The sequence below is a fragment of the Anabrus simplex genome, chromosome 3, assembly GCF_040414725.1.
Source record: "Anabrus simplex isolate iqAnaSimp1 chromosome 3, ASM4041472v1, whole genome shotgun sequence".
In the NCBI taxonomy this organism is placed as follows: domain Eukaryota; kingdom Metazoa; phylum Arthropoda; class Insecta; order Orthoptera; family Tettigoniidae; genus Anabrus; species Anabrus simplex.
In genome coordinates, this window is record NC_090267.1 from 329223169 (window position 1) to 329245357 (window position 22189).

Below are 22189 nucleotides of genomic sequence, written 5' to 3' on the forward strand. Positions count from 1 at the left end.
ACTGAAAAGGAATGTACCAAAATAATTAATTAACAAGATAAAAATATTGTATCATGAGAGTAAAAGCAGTGGACAAGTGGTGAGTGGTGACTGAAACATTTTATATATTTTTAAAAAAAGTGGGGGGGGGGGGTCTCAAGCAAGGAAGTGCACTGTCGCCATTATTGTTTATTATATTAATAGATGAAATCATACTGTAAAACAGAGTATCAGTATTTGCAGATGATGATGTGATTTGGGGAAAGGGAGAAAAGGAGACTGGACATTTGGAATGAAAATCTGAAGGAGTTTGGAATGGTAATTAGTAAAAAGAAAACTGTAGTCATGCACTGTGGAAAAGAGAAGCCAAGTGAACATAGACGGAGAACAGTTAGAGAATGTAGAACTGTTTATATATCTGCATAGCATTAAAATGGAAGTAATGAAAACAACTTTGAAATTAATAACAGACTAAGTAAAGGTACAACATTTTATCATCAAGTCAGAGAGCTTTTATGGGATGACAAAGTACCCAAGAGAATGAAATTAACATTATATAAACAGTATTTCATACCGATTGTAACATACGGACCAGAAACACTGGTAACTAAAAAGAGACAGGATTGTAACATCCAAGCAGTAGAAATGAAATTTTTAAGAACATCGGTTAAAAAGACAAAAGAGATAGGATCCAAAATGTTAAAATCAGAGAAGAGCTAAATATAGAACCGTTAGTACAGAAGATACAGAAAGCAAGACTGAGATGGTTCGGATATGTAAATAGGATGGGAAAGGAACGGGTAGCAAGAAGGGAATTGGAAAGAGAAGTTACGGGAAAGAGACCACTTGGAAAACCGAGAAGAGGGTGGATGGATCAGATTTGGAAGGACATTAGAGAAGCTAGATTGGATGTGGCGGAAGTAATGGAGCAGGAAAAGTGGAAGGACAGAAAGGTGTGGAGGAGGCTTGTTAACCACACCTGGGCGACTGGAGTGGGATCTGCACTTGCAAGTAATTTGAATGCAGTTCCACTGGGGATGTATGACTGCATCATGACTCTCCGCCGTAAGTTGAGAGATAATATTTTTATGAAGTCCTTAGTGTTTATACACACACAATGACCAACACAGATGAAGAAAAGGACTGCTTCTATACAGAACTAGATGCTACGTTAAGCAAAGTTCCTAGTTGGGAGAGACTTTGAAGCTTGGCCAAATGAGATTGGAAGGCATGGTGTAGGCAGTGAAAATGACATTGAACTCAGACTGTTCACAATGTATCCATAGTTTGAAGTCTATCACTAATATTCAGTTCAGGCAGGTTGACAAATATAAAACAACTGAGCAATACTCGTGTTCAAAACACTGGCATCTCATAGACTGTGCTGTTGTTCGACATAGTGATGTAATGGATGTTGCACACTGTTGGACAGACCCCAGGCTGATTTTAGTTACTGTAATCTGAATATCCAGGTATTTGCAGAGAAGTGAATGCTTCTGAAGGTATCAATTAGTTTGGATCTACAAATATTAGGAAAAATCTTAAAGGGATCTCCAAGTTTGGTCTTGAAGTAGAATGGGGTTGCAAAAATGATCTAGAAGAAAACTGAACTAAGTTTACCAGTGTGATATTTTCACTTGTGGAGGGCATCATTGGGAAGGGCAAGCAAGTGCATCAGGATTGGTTTGACGGCAATAGTGATGTCCTAATATCCTTATATATGTAATAGTTGCCCATCAACTTCTGAAGTCCTGGCAGCAAAACTATACCTCCCAACAGTTGAGGAGCCAGATATTACAGAGTTGTAGAAAGCTGCTGCCACTGACCTGGAACCTGAAAAACCAATGACGGCTACATAAGGCACAAGATGAAACATTGCAGGTGACAGCCTCAATAAATCCTTGCTAGCTGGGCAGAACACTTCTCAGTCTTGTTTAACATGGACAGTAGTGCAGATCACAACTAAATTGGAATTTTGCCTAACCATGAAGTTGACCATGGTATGGATGATCCCCAACAATGCAGGAACTAATTGCTGTAAAAGTGCAAATTGTAGTAAAAAAAGGTTCCTGGAGATAAAGGTATATCTTGAGAAATCCTGAAATATGGTGGTCAAATACTCCATATCAGCATTTGGCAAGCTTTCCAGAACACATGGTGGTATGGGACAGTACCAGCAGACTTCAAATTTTCCTTCATATGCCCACTTCACAAGAAAAATGGTGATGCATCTGGCTGCAATGTCTGTCATGGAATATCTTTGCTCAGCGCACTTGGGAAAGTCTTTGCAAGAGTACTGCTCAAGCGACTTGAAGGAGCTGCAACAATACTCCCTGATACTAGTTATTGCTTTTGTAAGAACCGTAGTATTGTTGGAGTATTCTTCCTGAGTGAGTTACTAGAGGAAAACCTCAAGTGTGATCTGTACATCTGTTTCAGGGGCATTGAGAAGATTTTTGATTGTGCTCGTGATGATTTTCGGATGATGTGGTGGAGGCCTCTTTAACCTGTGGAGACTCCGAGCTATTAGGACAGTGCAGTTTGGAACTGTAAGTGGGTTGAAATTTCGTGATGATGTGGCCATCATCACAGATACAAGGGAAGGACTTACGAACAGTGTAACCAGGTTTTACAAATCGTGCATCGGATTTGGACTCAAAATTAATATGCCAAAAACTGAAGTAGAGGCATGCAGGAATGACTCTGCAGTGCATATGCCACTAGATATAACACTGATGGTGTAACTCTTAAATCTGTAGAGGAATTTACGTATCTGGGTAGCACTTAACATTTAAAAACCAGCTGGAGATAACTGTTGAATCAGCACATCAGTAAATTCATTCAGGAAGCGTAGCAATCACTGCAGCTACATACAAAGCTGTTATACTCCCAGCTTTTCTGTACGCCTCTGAGGCTTGGTGTCCATATTGACGGCATATCAAGATGTCCAACAGTTTGTACCTGAAATGTCTCATATCAATCCTGTGCATCAAGTGGGGTGATTACATCAGAAATACTTGTGTATTTCAAAGAGCAAAGAGACACATCTCACTCATGATCAGTTACGGTGGCAGGACGTGTGATTCAGGTGCAACACCATTTACCTGAGAAGATCTTGTATCGTGAGTTACAGGATAGGAGAAGAAAGGTTGGAGGACAGAAACTTCGGTTCAAAGATGTCCTAAAGTAGCATACGGTCCATTGCAAACAGCGTATAGTGCTGCCCTGGGGCGTTTGACTTGTGAGCATTCCGGTGGTTTCATATGATACATAAGTAAACTGAAGATTACGATCCTGATTGCATATCCATAGTTATAGTCAAACCTTGACATCTTGAATTATTAGAAGGTACTAAGGTACAAAAGTTCAATAGGTGACAGATCGGGTGATTGAGGTGACAGACCAATAATTCCAGTTTTCCTTCAGCTTGTTTCCTTTCCAGATACTGCTTGTACAAATGAGAGGTGTGTTTAAGATCATTGTCCTGCTGTAGAACAAATCCTTTACCAATCAGCTTCATTCCAGATTGCATGGCATTGCGCGAAAGGATATGGTGATATTGTTTCTTTTTCATTATTCCCTCTACTTTCACAAAATCGCCAACCTGATTATTTCAAAAACATCCTCACACCATCACATTTCCTCCTCCATGCTTCACAGACGGAATTATGCAGGATTCCATAACCCTTTCGCCGGGGCAGCGACGAACGTATTGGCGACGATTGGAACCAAGTTTTTCAAATTTAGGTTCATCCGTCCAAAGCACCCTTTTCCATTGTTCAGCAGTCCAGTTAGCATGCATTTTGGCCCATTGTAGCCTTTTCTGCTTGTCTACAGTTATCAACAATGGTTTCTGTGCTGCTATGCGACCAAACAATCCCGCCTCAAGCAGACGATTTTTCACTGTTTTCACAGACACAGATTGTTCTCTTGTTTTATTTTTCTCTGAACAAATATCTACCGCTGTACGCCTTCTGTCACTCTTGTTGAGGATTAAAATACGGTTATCTTCAATTTTAGAAGTCTTCCTTGGGCGTCCACTGCATGGTCGATCATCATGATTACCCATTTCCTCTCTGCGTTTCACTGCTCTGCGAACGCTGCACTCTGAAATTTTCAATTTTTCCGCAATTGTTCGGTTTGACCACCCAATTCCTTTATAATCACAAGCCTTGGCTCAGTTTTCTTGGGTTATATTAGCCTTCTTTCCCATATTCGATTGTTTGATGTATGTTGTTAGTGTAGTTATGCTCAAATAACAACAATGTAGAAAATAAACAATCTGGTACAGAGATTAACATACAACTGCTCAGGATAACTTCTGTAGGCTAACTGTCGACTTCCAAGACAGCGAGGAAACAAGAAGGACAAGTAATCACATGAGAGAGGCATGTTTATTAGCTAGGAAAGTGCCGGAAGTTATCCAAGTAATCACGTGAGAGAGGCATGTTTATTACCTGGGAAAGGGCCGGAAGTTATCCAGGTAGAAGCAGGCAGTAAGAGTTGGGGGCCATAAATCTGTCAACTTCTTTGAAAAGATTAAGTAAAATCTCGCAATATGCACTGAAATAACTTTATGAAAGTGCTGAAAGCATTCATACATAAGTAACAGAACTAAAGTACCACTTATCATCACACAAAAAACAATTATTTAAGAAAATTATTAATTTTTGTAGGTGAGTCTAAACTTTCTGACGCTAGTGTACATCAGGAACTGAAATAATGGATTGTGTGATATTTCTGAAGATTAGTTATGGTTTGAAAAAGTTTGTTGTTGTTACTGCTCACTGAATTGGACAATAAATTTGATACAGCTCATAGGTTGTTCCCAGCAATACATGACCACTATATTTGTCTTCCAGAACAATATTCATGTTGTAAGTAGACATTACAGGCATGAATGTTGCATCATATAAATAACTATTCAAATCATATTTTAAATTTAAATGTTGGGATATAAAAATTGTGAATTATGCGTGTCCAAGAGAGAAGATAAATTATATGAAGGTTATTTGGGAAATATTGACCTACCAGGAACAAAAGACTTAACAGTAATTATTTTTGTGAAAATGGGACTAATTTGGTACAGTTCTTCTCGAGACTCCTAGGATTAGATTAATAATGAAGTAAAGCTTGTATAATAGACAAGCCAATGTATCACAACAAAGTACTGTAGATGTGGCTTTAGTGCGTATTAACACATTATATTTTCTGCTCTCTTCTTTACCACTATTATTGCCCTACAATATGATTTTGTTTTGAAATGTTATAGATTAGATGCTCTAGACTTCAAAGATCTTCAGGATAAAGTTAGTCGACCAATAACAGTACTCCAGAACATAACATTCCATCAGACTCTTAATGATCGTTTTCTGGAAGCATTTCGAGAACAAGTGGCTGAAAATCCGGAGTATACTACAAATGAGGTAATAGTTCAATCAATCAATCAATCAATCAATCAGTCAATCAATCAATCACTACTGATCTGCATTTAGGGCAGTCGCCCAGGTGGTAGATTCCCCATCTGTTGTTTCCGTAGCCTTTTCTTAAATGATTGCGAAGAAAAACACTTCTGAGGAAGGTGCCTGTACTAAAAGTGAATACTTCTAGGATTACGCGGAACTGAGGGGAAATTAATGGATAATAATTACATCGAAAGGCTTTGAACACACAATTTACGAAAACAACAAAATGGGAACTGTCTCTTTACAAATGTGACGTGACTTACCGAAAAGGCTAAGTCATTTTAATAAAATTTGGAAGCTGAAGGAAAATACGGGTAAGCTCCGGCGAGATAAATTAAATGAAACACTACATTTGAAAACAAATACCTGAAAGGTGAAAAACAATTAAGTGCTTACCTGGTGGAGGGGCCAAGAAAACCCGACACCTTGTAGAAGGCAACCTTTCCCTTCACTGGTCAAACAGAAAAGACGCCTTGGAAGAGCAAGGCTCTAGCGAAACGCTTCTGTCCGGAAATTAGGAAACCTTACAACAACCAATGAGCGTCCGATCTTTTTCCTTCACCTACCAATCACATTTAAGTTTATTTTCTCCAATTAGGGCCCAGAAATTAGTGCTGACAAAGAACATTGAGAAGCATCGAGAAGTTACAAAATTGATGCAATATGCTGAAACCAGAAATATCCCACGCCGATCTGGCGCGGGTGCTACAGGGTGTTTCCTAATACATCGTGCTTTAATCCTGCCCACGACAAAGAAACAATCTTGAAGCCATAATAAATACATTACATACCAAATTAACACATAAACATATACAGTTCCCCACTGTCTTCCAAGTCCAAATAATCAAATCCAAGTAATCACTACAAAAATGATTCCAAACAATGTAGGTAGCGAACTGTATGATTGGGAAAGAATTGCAGACACACAAATAATTGTAGAATTTAAAAGAATAGAAGATTTTGGAAATAACCTGGACAGGCTATAGTAAGGAAATTCTGGGTTGTGATGGGGAAGGAGGGAAGAGAAAACTTTATGTTTGGGATCAAGCAAGTGAACTCATTCTAGATTCTTTGAAATCATTGAACAGATGGAAGAAATCATTCGAAAATCTTCTCAGCATAAAAGGAAATCTTTCTTTTGAAGTCACAAAGAAGAGAGCATGGGGAGGAGAAAAATGATAGGAATACAGTAAAATTATGCTTATAGTAGGGAGGTTGTTATAAAAAAACTATAGTAACATAAAGCAGCAGCAATACGGTATATGAAATTAGACTTGAAGAGGTGACGTGAAGTGAAGTGGACAAGCAGGGATGAAATTACTTCATAGATTAATTGAATTAGCATAGACTTAGGTAAGGTATCCTCTGATTGAACAAAGCAGTAAGCTCAGGATTTCTTATTCATTAAATGGAAATACAAAGAACCAAACCGCATGGTGCAACAACCCCAACGGCCATGACCTACCAAGCAACTGTTGCACCTAAATATAAGCAAGAGATCAGGAAGGATTCCATGAACTACTGGGATATTGCTTTGATCAGTGTACCACCTATAGTATTCTCAGACATATTAGAAAAGAGGTTACTATCAATGCTGGAGTGCAGGTTGGATGAAAACCAGTGCATTCTCATACCACAGGGGGGCTGTCAGGACCAGATTTTCGGTATGCATATCTCAAACAAAGTTATCTTTACAGCACTTTTTTTTCAGTCTGACTTCACTGTTTAGATGTTGGGTGAGCTCAGGATATCTTATTCATTAAATGGAAATACAAAGAAGCAAACCCCATGGTGCAACAGCCCCAAAGGCCATGGCCTACCAAGCAACTGTTGCTCAGCCCAAAGGCGTGCAGATTATTAGGTGTCATGTGGTTGGTACGACAAATCCCCTCAGCCATTATTCTTGGCTTTTTAGACCAGGGCCGCTGTCTCACCATCTGATGGCTCCTCAATTGTAATCATTTAGTCTGAGTGGACCTTGCATCAGTCCTCAGATTCAAGTAAAAATCCCTGACTTGGTGGGGAATTGAACCAGGGCCTCCGGGTAAGAGGCAGGCACACTACCTTTACACCGTGGGGTCAGCATTAACTGGAAAAAGTAGCAAGAATGATTGCTGATACAATCAAAAGGGAGCAGTGTCATGAGGGCACTCACAGTTGGGAGATAGTCTTAAGTGAGGAGTGAACTCAATGGACGAAGCTGTTTGTACAAACCAACTTAAATGATGGGATCATGTGAAGTGAATGGAGCAGGATAAGTTATTACGGAGAATATAGGTTTTGGCCATGAAAGGTAAGGGAAGCAGAGGGGGTCTAAAATAAGATAATAGGGAATATGACTTCCCCTTGTATATTTTGTCTTTGTGTCTCTCGATTTTAACATTGATATATTTTTTTTTCTATAGGAATTAGACTTGTGCATTGGTTGTATGCAGACCACATCAAATGTGAAGTTACGGAAATTATGTGTAGATTTAACACCTGGTGAAGAACCCTGCACTAACTGTTACTGCCGACCTATGTGGTGCATTGACTGCATGGGAAAATGGTGAGTTATGAAATTCTGGGAAGTACATTTCTCTGTGAACTTCATATCTTGTATGATCTGCATGTTATGAATGGTAATTGTGAGCCAAGGTGTAAATTTGGGGTTTCCGTAATGACCATTTTCTCCATTGTCTTGGCCAACTGGATACTGTACTCATGTGCCTGCTTCATGTGCTCATTGCAGGATCAAATCTCAGCCCTGTCAGGTAATGTTTAGAATATTTATATCCAGGTTACCAGTGTGTCAGTTGATTTACTGAAATGTTAAAGATCAGGTATGAAAGCTATCATAAGAAACTATTTTTTTAAATAGGAAACAGGTAGAGCACAGCAACTTACCATGTAAGAATGAGTGTATAGAATTCACATGCCTTTCTTATATGTGTATTCTATTCATGCATTGTTACATGGTAAGTCACTGTTTTGCATTTGTTTCTTGTACATAAATGAAATGTTCAAGCGTTTGTTTTCATTCCAGTGTCCCTTGAAATCAGTACTAGTTGAAGATACATTAAATGTATAGCATAGCAATGCTTCTCGAGATTGTTGTTGCCTCTCTCTTGGAGGCTAATTTATTCATCATTCCTGTGCCTGAGACGTGCCTTGAGTTGGAGCATACACTAGGATCAGTGCGGACATCAGAAGCAATGTCATGGAATGCACTATTAACCCTCACCACTCGTCTTTCGGGTGAGGCCCGACATCATGATATTCCTGTTCTGGTCGCATGTCGGGCGAGACCCGATATGACATTGTATTGGCCACCGCTCGTCACCCGTCTCTTAACCAACAAAATACATGATGCTATACTGTACTGTCATTTCAGCACGGAACTTTGTAGAATCCAGATACTATATGGCAGTCAGTCAGAAATCTGTTATTTGGATAGCAATAGCCATCAGCTGTCCACTCATGCACACTAAAGCTCAAGCGATAGTAAACAAACATGGTCGTCATGTGCTCTTCTAATCATATCGTAGAACCTCAATAATTCGAAATGGTTATTTCAAAATCCCGCCCAATTCGAAGCATCTCCCGTTCCAGGAAACATGAGGTATTGTTTTGCATGTTATTTAAACTGTTTAATTCGAAATACGGATAATTTGAAGAACAGTGTTGGTCCCCATTACCGAAATTGAGACATTTAATTCAAAACTGCGTCAACATTTTAAAATCTTAGTATTTTTCAGAGTAATTTAAATTCAAAAATTTATCCGGGTCATGATAGAATACATCTTCCAGAACCTGCTGGGGTAGTTTTCCCTAATTTCACTCACTTCGGTGTGTCTACAGTGTACTTCATATTTGCTAAATTCTAGTAAAATTGTAATTCTTTTGTATTCAGTGTTTTATGGAACGCCACAATATCACGTAGCAGGCAGTGTGCGGAGAAGTAGAATCCGCGAACACTGGCAATGCTGACAGTTCGCGAAAAAAGCGTGCATATGATCAGTTCATACGCACTGAACAATATTGTAAATGCCAATGGGACTGCATTTTTTTGTAATGCCGAGCCCAAACGGACTTGGTTTTAATAGAGAGAGTGCCAGCCGGGAAATCGTACAAGGGTAGGGGTAATTGTACTCTGTTGCAACACACATGGAAGCAAGAGACTTTCTTTCCTTATCATAGCAAAGTTCGATAAGGTGTTTTAAGGGTGTCGGGCACTTCCCGTGCTAGTACAAGGCATCTAAAAAAATGCAAACAGTACAGTGAACCAAAAAATAAAGCATTTGGACAACGGAGCCAGCATAATTTGTCCTCGTCTTTGAATCGTATGTGTTTTTCTTTTGTTGTTTAAGGTTATGTTTGTCAGTGATTTATCCAAGTGCATTATTTGAATAATGTAAATGCACCTTGTTGGGTACTTTTTGGAAATAGCTTTTTCCATGGCATTTGAAAGTTTTAAACTGTGAATCAAGGTGATTGCATGCATTAATGGGTCTTAGAATACTTTGTGACGCAACAATTATGAGAAGAATTTCAAGAGAAGTACCATAGCGGGAAATCGTACAAGGATAGTGTCACTGTACTGTGTTGTAAACTTATAATGCAGAGTGAAGTGAAAGACTTTCTCCCCTCGTCATAGAAAAGTTCGATAAGCCACGATGTTTTAAGGACATCGGGTACGTACTTTCCGTGCAAGCACAGGACATATAAGGTGCATACAGTACAGTAATTCAATGAATAAAGGACTTGCACAGGGGAGCCAGCATAGATTTCTTCTCGTCTTTGAATCATGCTTCTTTTCCTTTTCTTTTCTTTTCGTAGCGTGAGGTGAGGTTTTCAGTGAGTTGTCCAAGTGTGTTATTTGAATACTGTAAATGCACCTTGTTGGATACATTTTAGAAATAATCCTTTTCTATGGCATTTGAAAGGTTTAAACTGTGTATCAAGGTTAATTGCATACAGTAACAGGTCTTAAGAATATTTTGTGACATGGCAAGGGTTGGCATATCTGAACTACGAATTGATGGTTAATTTAAAATCATATAATTCGAAGTCTGATTTTTGCGTCCCAATGACTTTGAATTAACGAGGTTTTACTGTGTATAGTTTACTGTTTGATGTTGTATATGTCATGTAACACACCAAACCGCAGTATTTTCACACCTCTGCTCCTTCCTTGTACCCGAATGAATACATCTAATAGCATTTCACGATGCCTAAAAGTGAACTGGCGATGGTCGGCTTGTGTACAGTAACCCAACATGTGCCTAATGCTGACGTCTGGCACAATTACAAATCAACAGATCCCGATTTTGAAAAATCGCCTTTTACAGCGGTTTCAGCTTACAAACTACCGCGAGGTATGAAATCAGAGAGACTGAATAGAGTTTTTCACTTGCTTTTTACCGATAATTTGTTCAGTGAAATTATTAACGAAACCAGTCGGTATTCGATAATGATAGTAATAATGATAATAATAATAAAGCAAAATAATTTGTCTTAAATGGCACATATTGCTTTTATTTGCTCGAGTATAGCTTGCTGTAAATGTTTATAGCCTAAATACATCATTTAAAAGCAAGTGTTATCTCAAAAATCGTGAAAGAGGAATACGGGTCATATAAGTTAAAAATTCACATTTAAAATATGAGTAGTAGAGACAACACAGAGAACTTTAATTCAAGGGGTAAGGGTTAAGGTCGATGTGGCGGGCGTAAATCAATCCTGTATTACTGTAGCATGTAAGATCACGGTGATAAAAACTGTGTATGGAACTTATCTATGCAGTAACCTGTGTTATCACTGTGTTTGTTGTCCGACTCATTGGCTAAATGGTCAGTGTACTGACCTTCGGTTCAGAGGGTCCCAGGTTCAATTCCGGCTGGGTCGGGGATTTTAACCTTCATTGGTTAATTCCAGTGGCCCGGGGGCTGGGTGTTTTTGTTGTCCCCAACATTCCTGCAACTTGCACATCACACATAACACTATCTTCCACCACAGTAACACGCAGTTACCTACACATGGCAGATGCCGCCCACCCTCCAATGAGGGTCTGCCTTACAAGGGCTGCACTCGGCTTGAAATAGACATACAAAATTATTATTATCATCATCATCATCATCATCATCATCATCATTATTATTATTATTATTATTATTATTATTATTATTACGAAAGGGTGGGTTGGTGGTCCAGCACTGTGCCTGGAGATTGAGGTAAGAGTTTATCCCAGACTACTTAACTAACATACGATATATGTAAACTCTCATCATCGAAATACTAACAAGGTTTTGCAAGCCCAACTAACAAGTGTGTCTCAAGAGATCTACTCTCCCTTCGTAAACTTAAATATAAAGCAGATAAGCGCAAGGCACATATAGATTATGGAGCCAATAATTTGTCAATAAATGATGCACTCAGGGACGTAGCCAAGGGGGCTGGGGGTTTAAACCCCCTCCCCCATGGAGATTTTACAAAAAAGGAAATAAACAAACTGACAATAAACTTTCAGCAATATAATTGTCAAACCAGTAGATCTGTTGAATATATTTTCTAAGAAGCTTCGAAAGTTGAATTTTAGATTGTAAACTGAACACAGGGTACCATTTGCTGTAAAACTTTTGACCTTGATCATGTTGTTCTTGTCCTGTATTTTAATGTAAAATTTTGTAGTGTACTGCAATCTGAATATCACCATAATTCACTTGTCAGTGTCCTTATAATTACAAGCTATGCATGCGCGCACCACACACTCACCTTCATTGTGCTCTTTCATCATTTTGTAACTACGACCCCCCCCCCCACTCCACCATCGGCCGATCCTGGCTACGCTACGAAAAGATGAGAGTTTGCAAAAGACATAGTGATGACATTTATTGACATTGAGAAAGCTTATGACAGTGTGCCCAGACGATTGGTATGGGACATATTAAGGAAAAAACAAGTTAACAGAGTGGAAGTGCAAATGATAAAAGCTGTGTACAATAATTGTAGTAGTGTGAAGGCTCGTATAGGAAAAACAAAATGGTTTAAAGTTGAAACTGGTCTCTGACAGGGAAGTGTACTTCCCCCATACTATTCATGATAGTCATGGATGAAATTCATAAGAACATTAAACAGAGATTGGGAAGACAGGCAACAAAAGCCATGTTGTTTTCAGATGATATGGTGATATGGGGCAAGGGTGAAACAGAAGTGCACAAACAAGTAGATGTATGGAATCAAAGGATAGAAAAATTTGGGATGAAAGTAAGCACAGAGAAAAGTAAAACAACAGTGATGACAAAGGGAAGGAAGGAAGGAAGGAAGGAAGGAAGGAAGGAAGGAAGGAAGGAAGGAAGGAAGGAAGGAAGGAAGGAAGGAAGGAAGGAAGGAAGGAAGGAAGAGGAAAGATAAAACTGAATGGTAAAATTCTGGAAGTGGTTAAAAGTTTCAAGTACTTGGGAAGTGTGATCACAGAAGATGGAAAGATTACCAAGGAAATTGGAAAAAGAATACAACAAGAAAACAGCTTCTACCAGAGTGGAACCAAGATGTCCCAAAGAAATGTCAGAAAGTATTATATTCAACCTATTATGAACCCATACTAACCTATGCAGCTGGATCGTGGACTACAACAAAACAAGAGGAGAGTAGAATAAGAAGGTGGTTTGAAAAGTCCGAGAGATGGCACCACCGGCGCGTATCAAGGTTATGTTTAGTTAGTAACATCTCTTGAATGAACGCACACCAAGTTTCAGCCATATTGGTCTATTTCTTTGTGTTTGGCATTCGTGTGAATCAAGGAAGTCGAGTGATTTTCAAGAAATGGACGAAAAAGAATTTCGTGTGGTGATTAAACATTACTTTATGAAAGGCAAAACGCCTCAGGAGACTAAAGAGAAGCTTGATAAACAGTATGGTGACTCTGCACCTTCGATTAGAACAGTTTATAAGTGGTTTCAAATTTTCGGCCTGGCCATATGGGCACAAGTGACGCTGAACTTTCTGGACGGCCTGTAGAGGTGACAAATCCAGAAATCATTGATCAAATCCATGATATGGTGATGGATGACAGAAGAGTTAAGCTGCGTGAGATTGCTAGTGCTGTGGGCATCTAAACTGAATGGGTACATAATATTTTGCATAAACATTTGGACATGAGAAAGCTATCCGCAAGATGGGTGCCGCGATTGCTCACGCATGACCAAAAACGGAATTGTGTGTAGTGTTGCAAGGATGGTTTGCAGCTGTTCCAGAAGAATCTGGAGGACTTTAAGCGTCGTTTCGTCACTATGGATGAAACATGGATATATTATTATAGTCCTGAAACCAAACAACAATCTAAACAATGGGTTGCCAAGGGGGAATCTGCACCGAGAAATGCGAAGACCTTTCCTTCGGCTGGAAAGGTTGTGGCGACTGTCTTTTGGGATTCGCAAGGGATAATACTCATCGACTATCTGGAAAAGGGTAAAACTATTATAGGTCTATATTATTCATCATTACTGAACAGTTTGAAAACCGAGCTGCAAGATAAATGCCCGCGATTGGCCCACAAGAAAGTCCTTTTCCATCACAACGCACCAGCACACACCTCAGCAGTTGTGGTCGCAAAATTAATGGAAATAGGATTCCAACTCGTTTCGCATCCCCCCTATTCTCCAGACTTGGCTCCCTCGGACTACTGTTTCTTCCCCAATTTGAAGAAATGGCTGGCGGGACAAAGATTTTATTCAAACGAGGAGGTGATTGCAAACACTAATGGATATTTTGCAGACTTGGACAAATCCTATTATTCGGAAGGGATCAACAAACTAGAACATCATTGGACGAAGTGTATAAGCCTAAAAGGAGACTATGTCGAAAAATTAAAAATGTTTACCCCAAACACGTAAGTAGTTTTTATTTTCACATGGACTTTTCAAACGCCCCTCATACAGGCAGCAGAGACTAAATTCCTAAGATGTATCGAGGGCAAGACCAGAAAGGATAGAATTAGAAATAAAGAGATAAGAAGGAAAAGGACAGGAATCTTGAAACTTCAAGACAAGATAGAAACAACAAAGCTAAAGTAGTATGGGCATATGATGAGAATGGGAGGAGAGAGAGTTTAAAGTTAAAAACACAACACCTTCTCACGCTACTTGCTGTTACCACAACACCCCCCCTGACCCACCTTAAACTACTCCCCTTACTCCCTTACCCCCTCCTATCCCCTACCTATATTCAATTTTCGGTTCTTACTTCCTCTTGTATTTCATGACAAGGCTAAATTAAATGTCAACCTCATAATAATACTTACCTTACCATTTTCACTTTTCTATTTCTTATTTCTTTCCTTTCCTTAGATATCAAAAAATCCATATCAGTACTAATAGTCTCATATTCTAAGAGTTTTTATATATACCACTATCCTCCTTTTGAAGTACTAAAACAAAATTATATCATTTGTTACGTAGCAACCAAAATTTTATTCCTTGAATAACAACAGTTGTGAACTATACTACATCTTTTTAACCTCAAGATCAGCAAGAGTGCTCAAGAACCTCTACATGAACTTCTATTTTTAATTCAAGAAAAGTGTCATAAGTGCTACCATTGTGTTAACTTCTTGCCATTTTTTGTGTAGGCTGATGATGACATGGACAGATGTCGAAACCGGTCCCTTAATAAATTAAATATGTTGCTACATTGATTCGTGCAACAGTGTTATTGTATTGAAAAGGTGGAACATTTTTCCTTTTTTAACATTGTTAGGAGAGAGAGTGCCAAAAAAAAAACTTTTTCAGAGAAGTTAACAGGAAGGAGACCACGAGGAAGACCCTGAAAAAGGTGGACATATTCAGTGTGGGAGTGCATAGAGAAGAGGGGAGGAAAACCAGAAGATGTACTTAAAAACGGAGAAGAGGGGTGGAGAGACAGGCAGCGATGGAGGTCCTTGATTCACAACCTGACCCGGGAAGCTGGAAATGGGAAAAGAATATGATGATGATCCACCTATCTCCAATCAGGTGATCATCATATCTGGCTTGTTCTGATTCATTATGAATCACAAAATTACTGAAAATTCTGCTGTCGTGAGTTGATGCAGGCTATCTTGCAACGATATTTGTTACGTGCGTATCAGCATCACAAACAACATGAAAAGATTTTTGTGAAGTTATTACTACAGATATCTTGCATGAAAAGCGATACGAAGTAATTTTTTTCCAATTCCATTCAAATACCATTGTGGTGGTTATTCTAAATATGCGCACAGATCTTGCTCTTGTCCACTGTAACATTTCATAGCCTTCAATGAACAATCTAGAATTAGTGAGTGTAACAGCAAGGGAGTGGAAGGAATTTTACAATAAACTCATTTGTGTTTATGTACGTTCTTTGGTCTTAATAAGTCTCTGTATGAAAGGAAATAAAACTGAAAGGTCTCTATCAGATATTACAAGGAGAATAGTTGATGCATTTGTGAGACTAGGTGAATATTTAGTTATGGACTGAGGAGTATGGTAAAGGAATAGACAGATACCAAAACTACTAAAAACTGAGTGAGAAAGGGGAATGTATGGTTCTGAGGAGTCGAGTGGCTTAAAAACTTAATTTTTCATTATTTCTTGTGCTAAAAATGACTTCCTCCATAACAATGCCATTCCAAATGCTCCATGCACAAAGGTTTAAGCTGAATTTGCATAAGAATTTACATACATGTTCTTCTTTATATCAGGCCTATACTAGAGTCTAAACTTTTGCAGTTACTGTGTAGAAAATAATGACAAGTTTGTAACAAACAAAAAATAGAAAATAATTGTTTCAAATATATTCAACTTCATGAATTTAAATGAGTGTAGCACAGATTGGTCAATTGTGTTTGTAAAAAGAAAGTTTCAAAGAGATTACTGAAAAATGACACCAGTTAAAAAGTTACATGTTATTTACTTTAAAAAACCCATTTATTTCTGGAACTAACTTACTTACTGGCCCAAACTGAGCCACTTCACTTCTTAGTCAATACTACAGAAATATAAAGAAATTCAGTTAATTATAATAAACATTTTGAACTTACTAAGGTCCCCTCAACTTAGTTAATAATAATAATAATAATAATACTTTATTAACGGTAATACCATTTTACATAACAGTAGAAAAGAATAAACAAAACAAAACACACTAAAAAGAAAGTTCAGTGGAGTATAAGTAGAAAAATATGTACAGATATATACACAGGTTATATTACAAGTAATCACAGTAAAGTAATAGTCAATTCTGGAGATTGTGTAAGTGATTTCTCAATTTTGACAATGAGCAGTTAAATATATCAATATCCACTTTGTTTAGAGATCTTGACATTTGTTCAATTGGCCCATTGAATGCATAGTTAGTTCTATGCCAATTTGTAGACAATGTATTCTTGAACCTTGTGCGTCTGTCTGGTACATGTTCGTTAATTTTTGCAAGGAGTTGTGAACAATTCACCAAGGAATGAAGCAATTTAAAAATGAAGAGTGTATCCAATAATTCACGGCGTTGTGACAGGCTATGCATATTTAAGGACTGTTGTAAGGATGTATAATCTACATTATCATATGAGAATCCTGCTTTAAATGAATATAAACGAAGAAATTTATGTTGTACTGAATCTAATCTATGAATAGAGGTCTGATGAGAAGCAAACAGGTGTACAGTATTCTAGTATAGGGCGTACCATAGACACATACAGCAATCGATAGGTAGCTAAGTTTGAAAATTCTCTTGAATATCTAGTAATGCAACCCAATCTTTGAAATGCTTTCTTACAAATATTTTCAATATGTTCATTAAACGATAGGTTATAACTGAATAAAACACCAAGGTCATTAACTTGTGAAACAGGAGTTAGAATGCTGTTATTACTAAATTTGTACTGAAATGATATTTTCTTCTTGTTTTTAAAAAACGATATTATTTTACATTTCTCATGATTAAGTTTCAACCCATTTTGATTACAGTACTTTTCCAGATGATGTAAATCTTCTTGAAGTTTTAAACAATCAAGTGGACAATTAATTTGCATAAACAGTTTTGCATTGTCAGCAAACAAAAGCAATTCAGAATTCTTAAGTATATTTTTAATGTCATTTATGTAGAGAGTAAAAAGTAAGGGTGCAAGGTGAGACCCTTGAGGAACTCCACTGGTAACAATAATAGGTGCAGAAAAATGATTCCTTATTTTAACAGTCTGCAGGCAATTTTTAAGATATGATTCAAACCATGAGAGGAGAGGCCCATTAATTCCGTAGCCTGTTAGTTTTTGCAGCAAGATATCGTGGTCGACAGTCAAAACCTTTTGAGAAGTCTGTATAAATGCAGTCCACTTGGGAGTGGTTCTCTATTGCATCCAAGAGGAACTGATAGAATCAAATAAGATTGCTACAGGTTGACCGTCCTGAAAAGAATCCATGTTGCTCATCAATGATGTTATTTCTAAAGAGAGGTGTGATTTTGTCAAGAATTATTGAGTCAAAAATTTTGGAAATATGAGAAGAAATTATAACTGGTCTATATTATTTTGTGTCAGTTGTATCACCATTTTTGAAAACTGGACTAACAAATCCTTTCTTCCATTCCACTGGAAAAACGCCTTGGTTTAATGATAAGTTGAACAGATAAAAGAGTGCTTCACATAAAATAAATGAGCAGTACTTGAGCAGGTACGTTGAAACACCATCAGGTCCGACAGTTTTCTTTAATTCCAGAGATATCATTTTGTTGTAAATTTCTGCCTTACCAATGTTTATAACTGATAGATTGACAGAGAAAGGATAATCATATGACATACTACTACTATTCTGATAAAAAGAATAAATGGATGAAAAGTGGTTAGCAAAAAGGCTGACAGTATTTTCTCCAGTATCTGCTGTAACTTCATTAAGATGCATTGTTGAAGGAATATTATTACATGACCTTTTAGAACTTAGATATTGCCAGAATTTCTGTGGATTGGAAGTAATACGTCGTTCACAGTTGGAGACATACATTGTATAGCAAGATTTAGATTCAAACTTGCATTCATTTCTTAATTTCGAGAAATGCTGATAATCACTATTGAGACCTGATATTTTGTACTGCTTGTGTGCTTTCTTCTTTTCAATAATCAGGGACTTCAATTTATGATTAAACCACTTTGGGAATTTGGGAGTCTTAAAATTCCGTATAGGGATGTAAAGTTCCATGCCATAATGTAGTACTGAATAGAAAATTTCTACTGCTTTATCAGTTGATACATTTTGAAACATCTCCTTCCAGCTGAACTGTGACAGATAATAATTTAGTCCATTATAGTCACCATTTAAAAAGTCAAAATAAAAACTATCAGCAGGCAAGGAATTATATAGCTCATTTATAGGTAAAGAAATCTCTAATGCTCTAATGGTTAGTTGTTGATAAATCAAAATATATCCACCAAACTGGCAATTTACTGAATAAAAGTGCTTCCTGTTATAATATAGGTGAGCTTCTTGATGGCTTAGGGCCACTATTGGAATGTGGGTGCAACCTATAGCTCCTATAATTCCCAGAAAATTGCTCCTGTAAACAAGATTATATATATTATTCTAAAAATGACTAATGTTAGGTTATCTGAAACAATGTAATGATTGATACAAATACTGTAACTGCATAATTGCCACTTATTTCAAGATACACACGTGATATGATTTTTGAGGCACACACACACTTATCGGGATTTGTTTACGATTACCTTGATATCTCTGAGAAACAAGCTGCAATCTGAGGATGCTGTTCTCTTCTTGGAAAATAAATGAACCCTCGTTTCAACATCGCTATCGCTCTTGAAACCGCTTCTACCACACGGCAAACTGTGCTCTCGTGAATTAAAAAAAATCACCTGTTATTATGTGGAAAGATGCACTAGCATAAAATCTGGAAGTAAAAACAGGTATTCAGTGCAATCCGAAAGTGCAGTAAGCATATTTTTATAAATCTCAAAGGAGGTAACACACAACTACAGTACCGTACCGATACTCTTATGATGAAACGTACTTTTAATTTCATGTCTTAAAGCTATCAGAAACTGCATTAAAACAGTTAACCCTGCACCTCTCGTATTTTCTCAAAGGTTAGGTTCTAGCATACGAGCTAAATCTCTCATAGATTCTTTTGATAAACGAAATCTCCTTCTAAACTGACTCTCGTCAAACATTTCCAGTATCCTAATCCTAGGATTTAACGCTCTTGCCAAGTCAATTTGACATTCGTAATCCCGCCGCTGAACCAGCACCTTCATTTTACGCTATGTAGCTAAGGTTTTAAACCTACCATTGCCGTGGCCGCCATCTGAGACCATGGCTGAAATATATGAATGAAGCCTCTTAGCAACAGGAACATGGTTTAAAGCCATGGCTTTGGTCCAAACCTTGTTTTGAAATCCACCCATTGTGTTTGTAGTATTTTGTGCTGCTTACATTGTTACTGTTTCTATATAGGACTTGATTTGCACTTGTTTGGTCCATTCCCTCTCCCGGTGTTTATCTGAACATTGTTTAAAGCCATGGCTGTGGACCGAACCTCGTTTTAGAAATCCACCCATTGGCATATTTTGTGTTGCTTACATTGTTCCTGTTTCTATATAGGAGTTGATTTGAACTTGTTTGGTCCATTCCCTTTTCCGGTGTTTATCTGACTTTCTCTTATCCTATACTTCCAACATCAAAACTGAAGATCTGTCAAAATGTCTTCACAATGAATACTGAAGCCCATCCTCCTGATGAAGCTGGGAAACAGAAACAAGCTCCTCGGAGGCTGAAAAAAAATGTATGTAGAACAACTGGGATCGGTGAGAAGAGAGCCGATCTACTTGAAGATGGCAGTGTATGAATATGTGGAGCTTTTCCTTATGTTTTCTTTCTGTTTCTCTCTCTTTCCCACACTGGCCTGTCGCTGTATTTTTTGTTCCTTTCATTGGTCCTATATGTCCGTATATCTTGATATGAATTAGTTTGTTTCCTACTTATTTTCTCACTTGAGTGCAGTTGAGACTGATTTATACATAACTCATTTCTACATAAATCTGTTTTATACATACATTTTTGGTAGTCCTGACAAAATATAACCTAAAACATGCTAATTAAACCTCATTTGTATGTAACCTTTTTATATGTGATGAAGTGTTATACATATTAATTTTTGTTAAATGCAATTTACAGTATTTGTATGTACCATATTTCTTTGAATCCAAGATGATCCTGAATGCAAGACGACTTGCACTTTTCCCTTTTAAAAAAATTAAATCAGGTCTAAAACCTGCTTTGTTATATCATATGAATGCCTTTCTTCTACAGTATGAAATTTTACACTATCTTTGTATTCACGCCAATGCCGAACATTGGCTTTAGTTATGCCGTTTTTTCTTGCAGTTACACACTTATTCTTTATTTCTGTGTGTTTAATAACCATAACTTAAAATTGGCATCATAATATTGTCGATAACCCATTGAAAATATGTCGGCAATACGTGTTCTACATGTCTTTACAATACGACGATCCATCACAAAAATATTCCTGCTGTCTGTAAAACTGTTAATTTTATTAAGTGTCGGGTACAGTAGACACATTATAACTCTGCCACTGTGTACCCATGACCTTTCTAAGAATTCGAAGGCTCATACGTTTTGATGCCATTCTGCCGATTTGAGAAACATTTTTGTAGAGACTACAGGGACATTTTTTAATGTATTCTTGGGATGTTGCTCGAGCTGCGAGCTTGTCTCCCGCCAAGTAGAATGTTATTCTCTCTTCACTAATTCCCAAGAACCAGTGACGTTACGCACAGGCACTGTAACAAGTTGCCGCGATTAGCGATAGAACCTATAAGCCTAATAAAGATGCAGACGTTGTTGAAGGTTGAGTTTTATGCACGCATGGGGGGTGGGGGTGAAGGTAAGCAGCGTGGTTCCCGTGGTAGTTGCCAGTGGTGTTCATTAATGTTAGGTTGTGAATGCAAGGTGACCCTTGGTTTTTCACATGAGATTCTGAGAATAACTGCCATCTTGGAAGCAGAGAAATCTGATCAAAACACAGGTGAGTTAGAAATGTAACACATTAAAGTCGGCTTTGTTGGCAGTGGGACTTTAGCTGCAGATTTGAGAGGGATGCGGTGCAGTAGTGTAACAGGGTCGTTTGAAGTGACCTGCGTGGCTTTTAACTAAAAGAGAAATATTACGAGCCAGACACCCATTCGTAGAATACAGTTGATTTGCATGTAAGAGAGTTCAAATAATGCCATAGACGTATGAATTTCTTGATTTTATCGAAATACAGGTGCGTTAGAAATGCAACCGTTAAAGTTGGCATTGTTGGTGGTGGGACTTCAGATACAGAAATCGGAAGGGTGGCGTGGGTTACAGGAAGTGCGTCACTCCTATTTTAACTGTAAGCAGGTTATTAAAATGATGCTGACAGTAGACACTTGCCATATTGAGTAATAAAAGCTATGGTTCTATCAGCAGAAATTGTTCATTGCTGTCAGTTGGCCACGGAGAACAGAAAGAGGAAAAGTTGTACAATGGATGAGACAGTAAAATTTGTACGAGAAGTGGGCAATAATCAACATAAAACTAAAATTAAAATAGCTGGAGATTTATGAATGACTTATACCACACTTTGCATTTTCATTTGTAAAATAAACACTATTTTAAACAAATTTTAAAAATTGGGTGCAAAATCAACTTGAGTAATAATGTTACCATTGATGCTTTTACAGTCTGTAATTGTAG

At 37.7% G+C, this 22189-nt stretch overlaps 1 protein-coding gene across 1 annotated transcript in view; it reads left to right on the top strand.

The window, feature by feature from the left end:
- LOC136866320 (E3 ubiquitin-protein ligase TM129) overlaps positions 1-22189 on the top strand; it is an 89763-nt gene that overhangs the window by 59452 nt on the left and 8122 nt on the right. Inside the window, exons 4-5 of the mRNA XM_067143171.2 lie at positions 5252-5405; positions 7850-7992. Coding sequence (XP_066999272.1) covers positions 5252-5405; positions 7850-7992 — 297 coding nt within the window. The remainder of the gene's footprint in view (positions 1-5251; positions 5406-7849; positions 7993-22189) is intronic.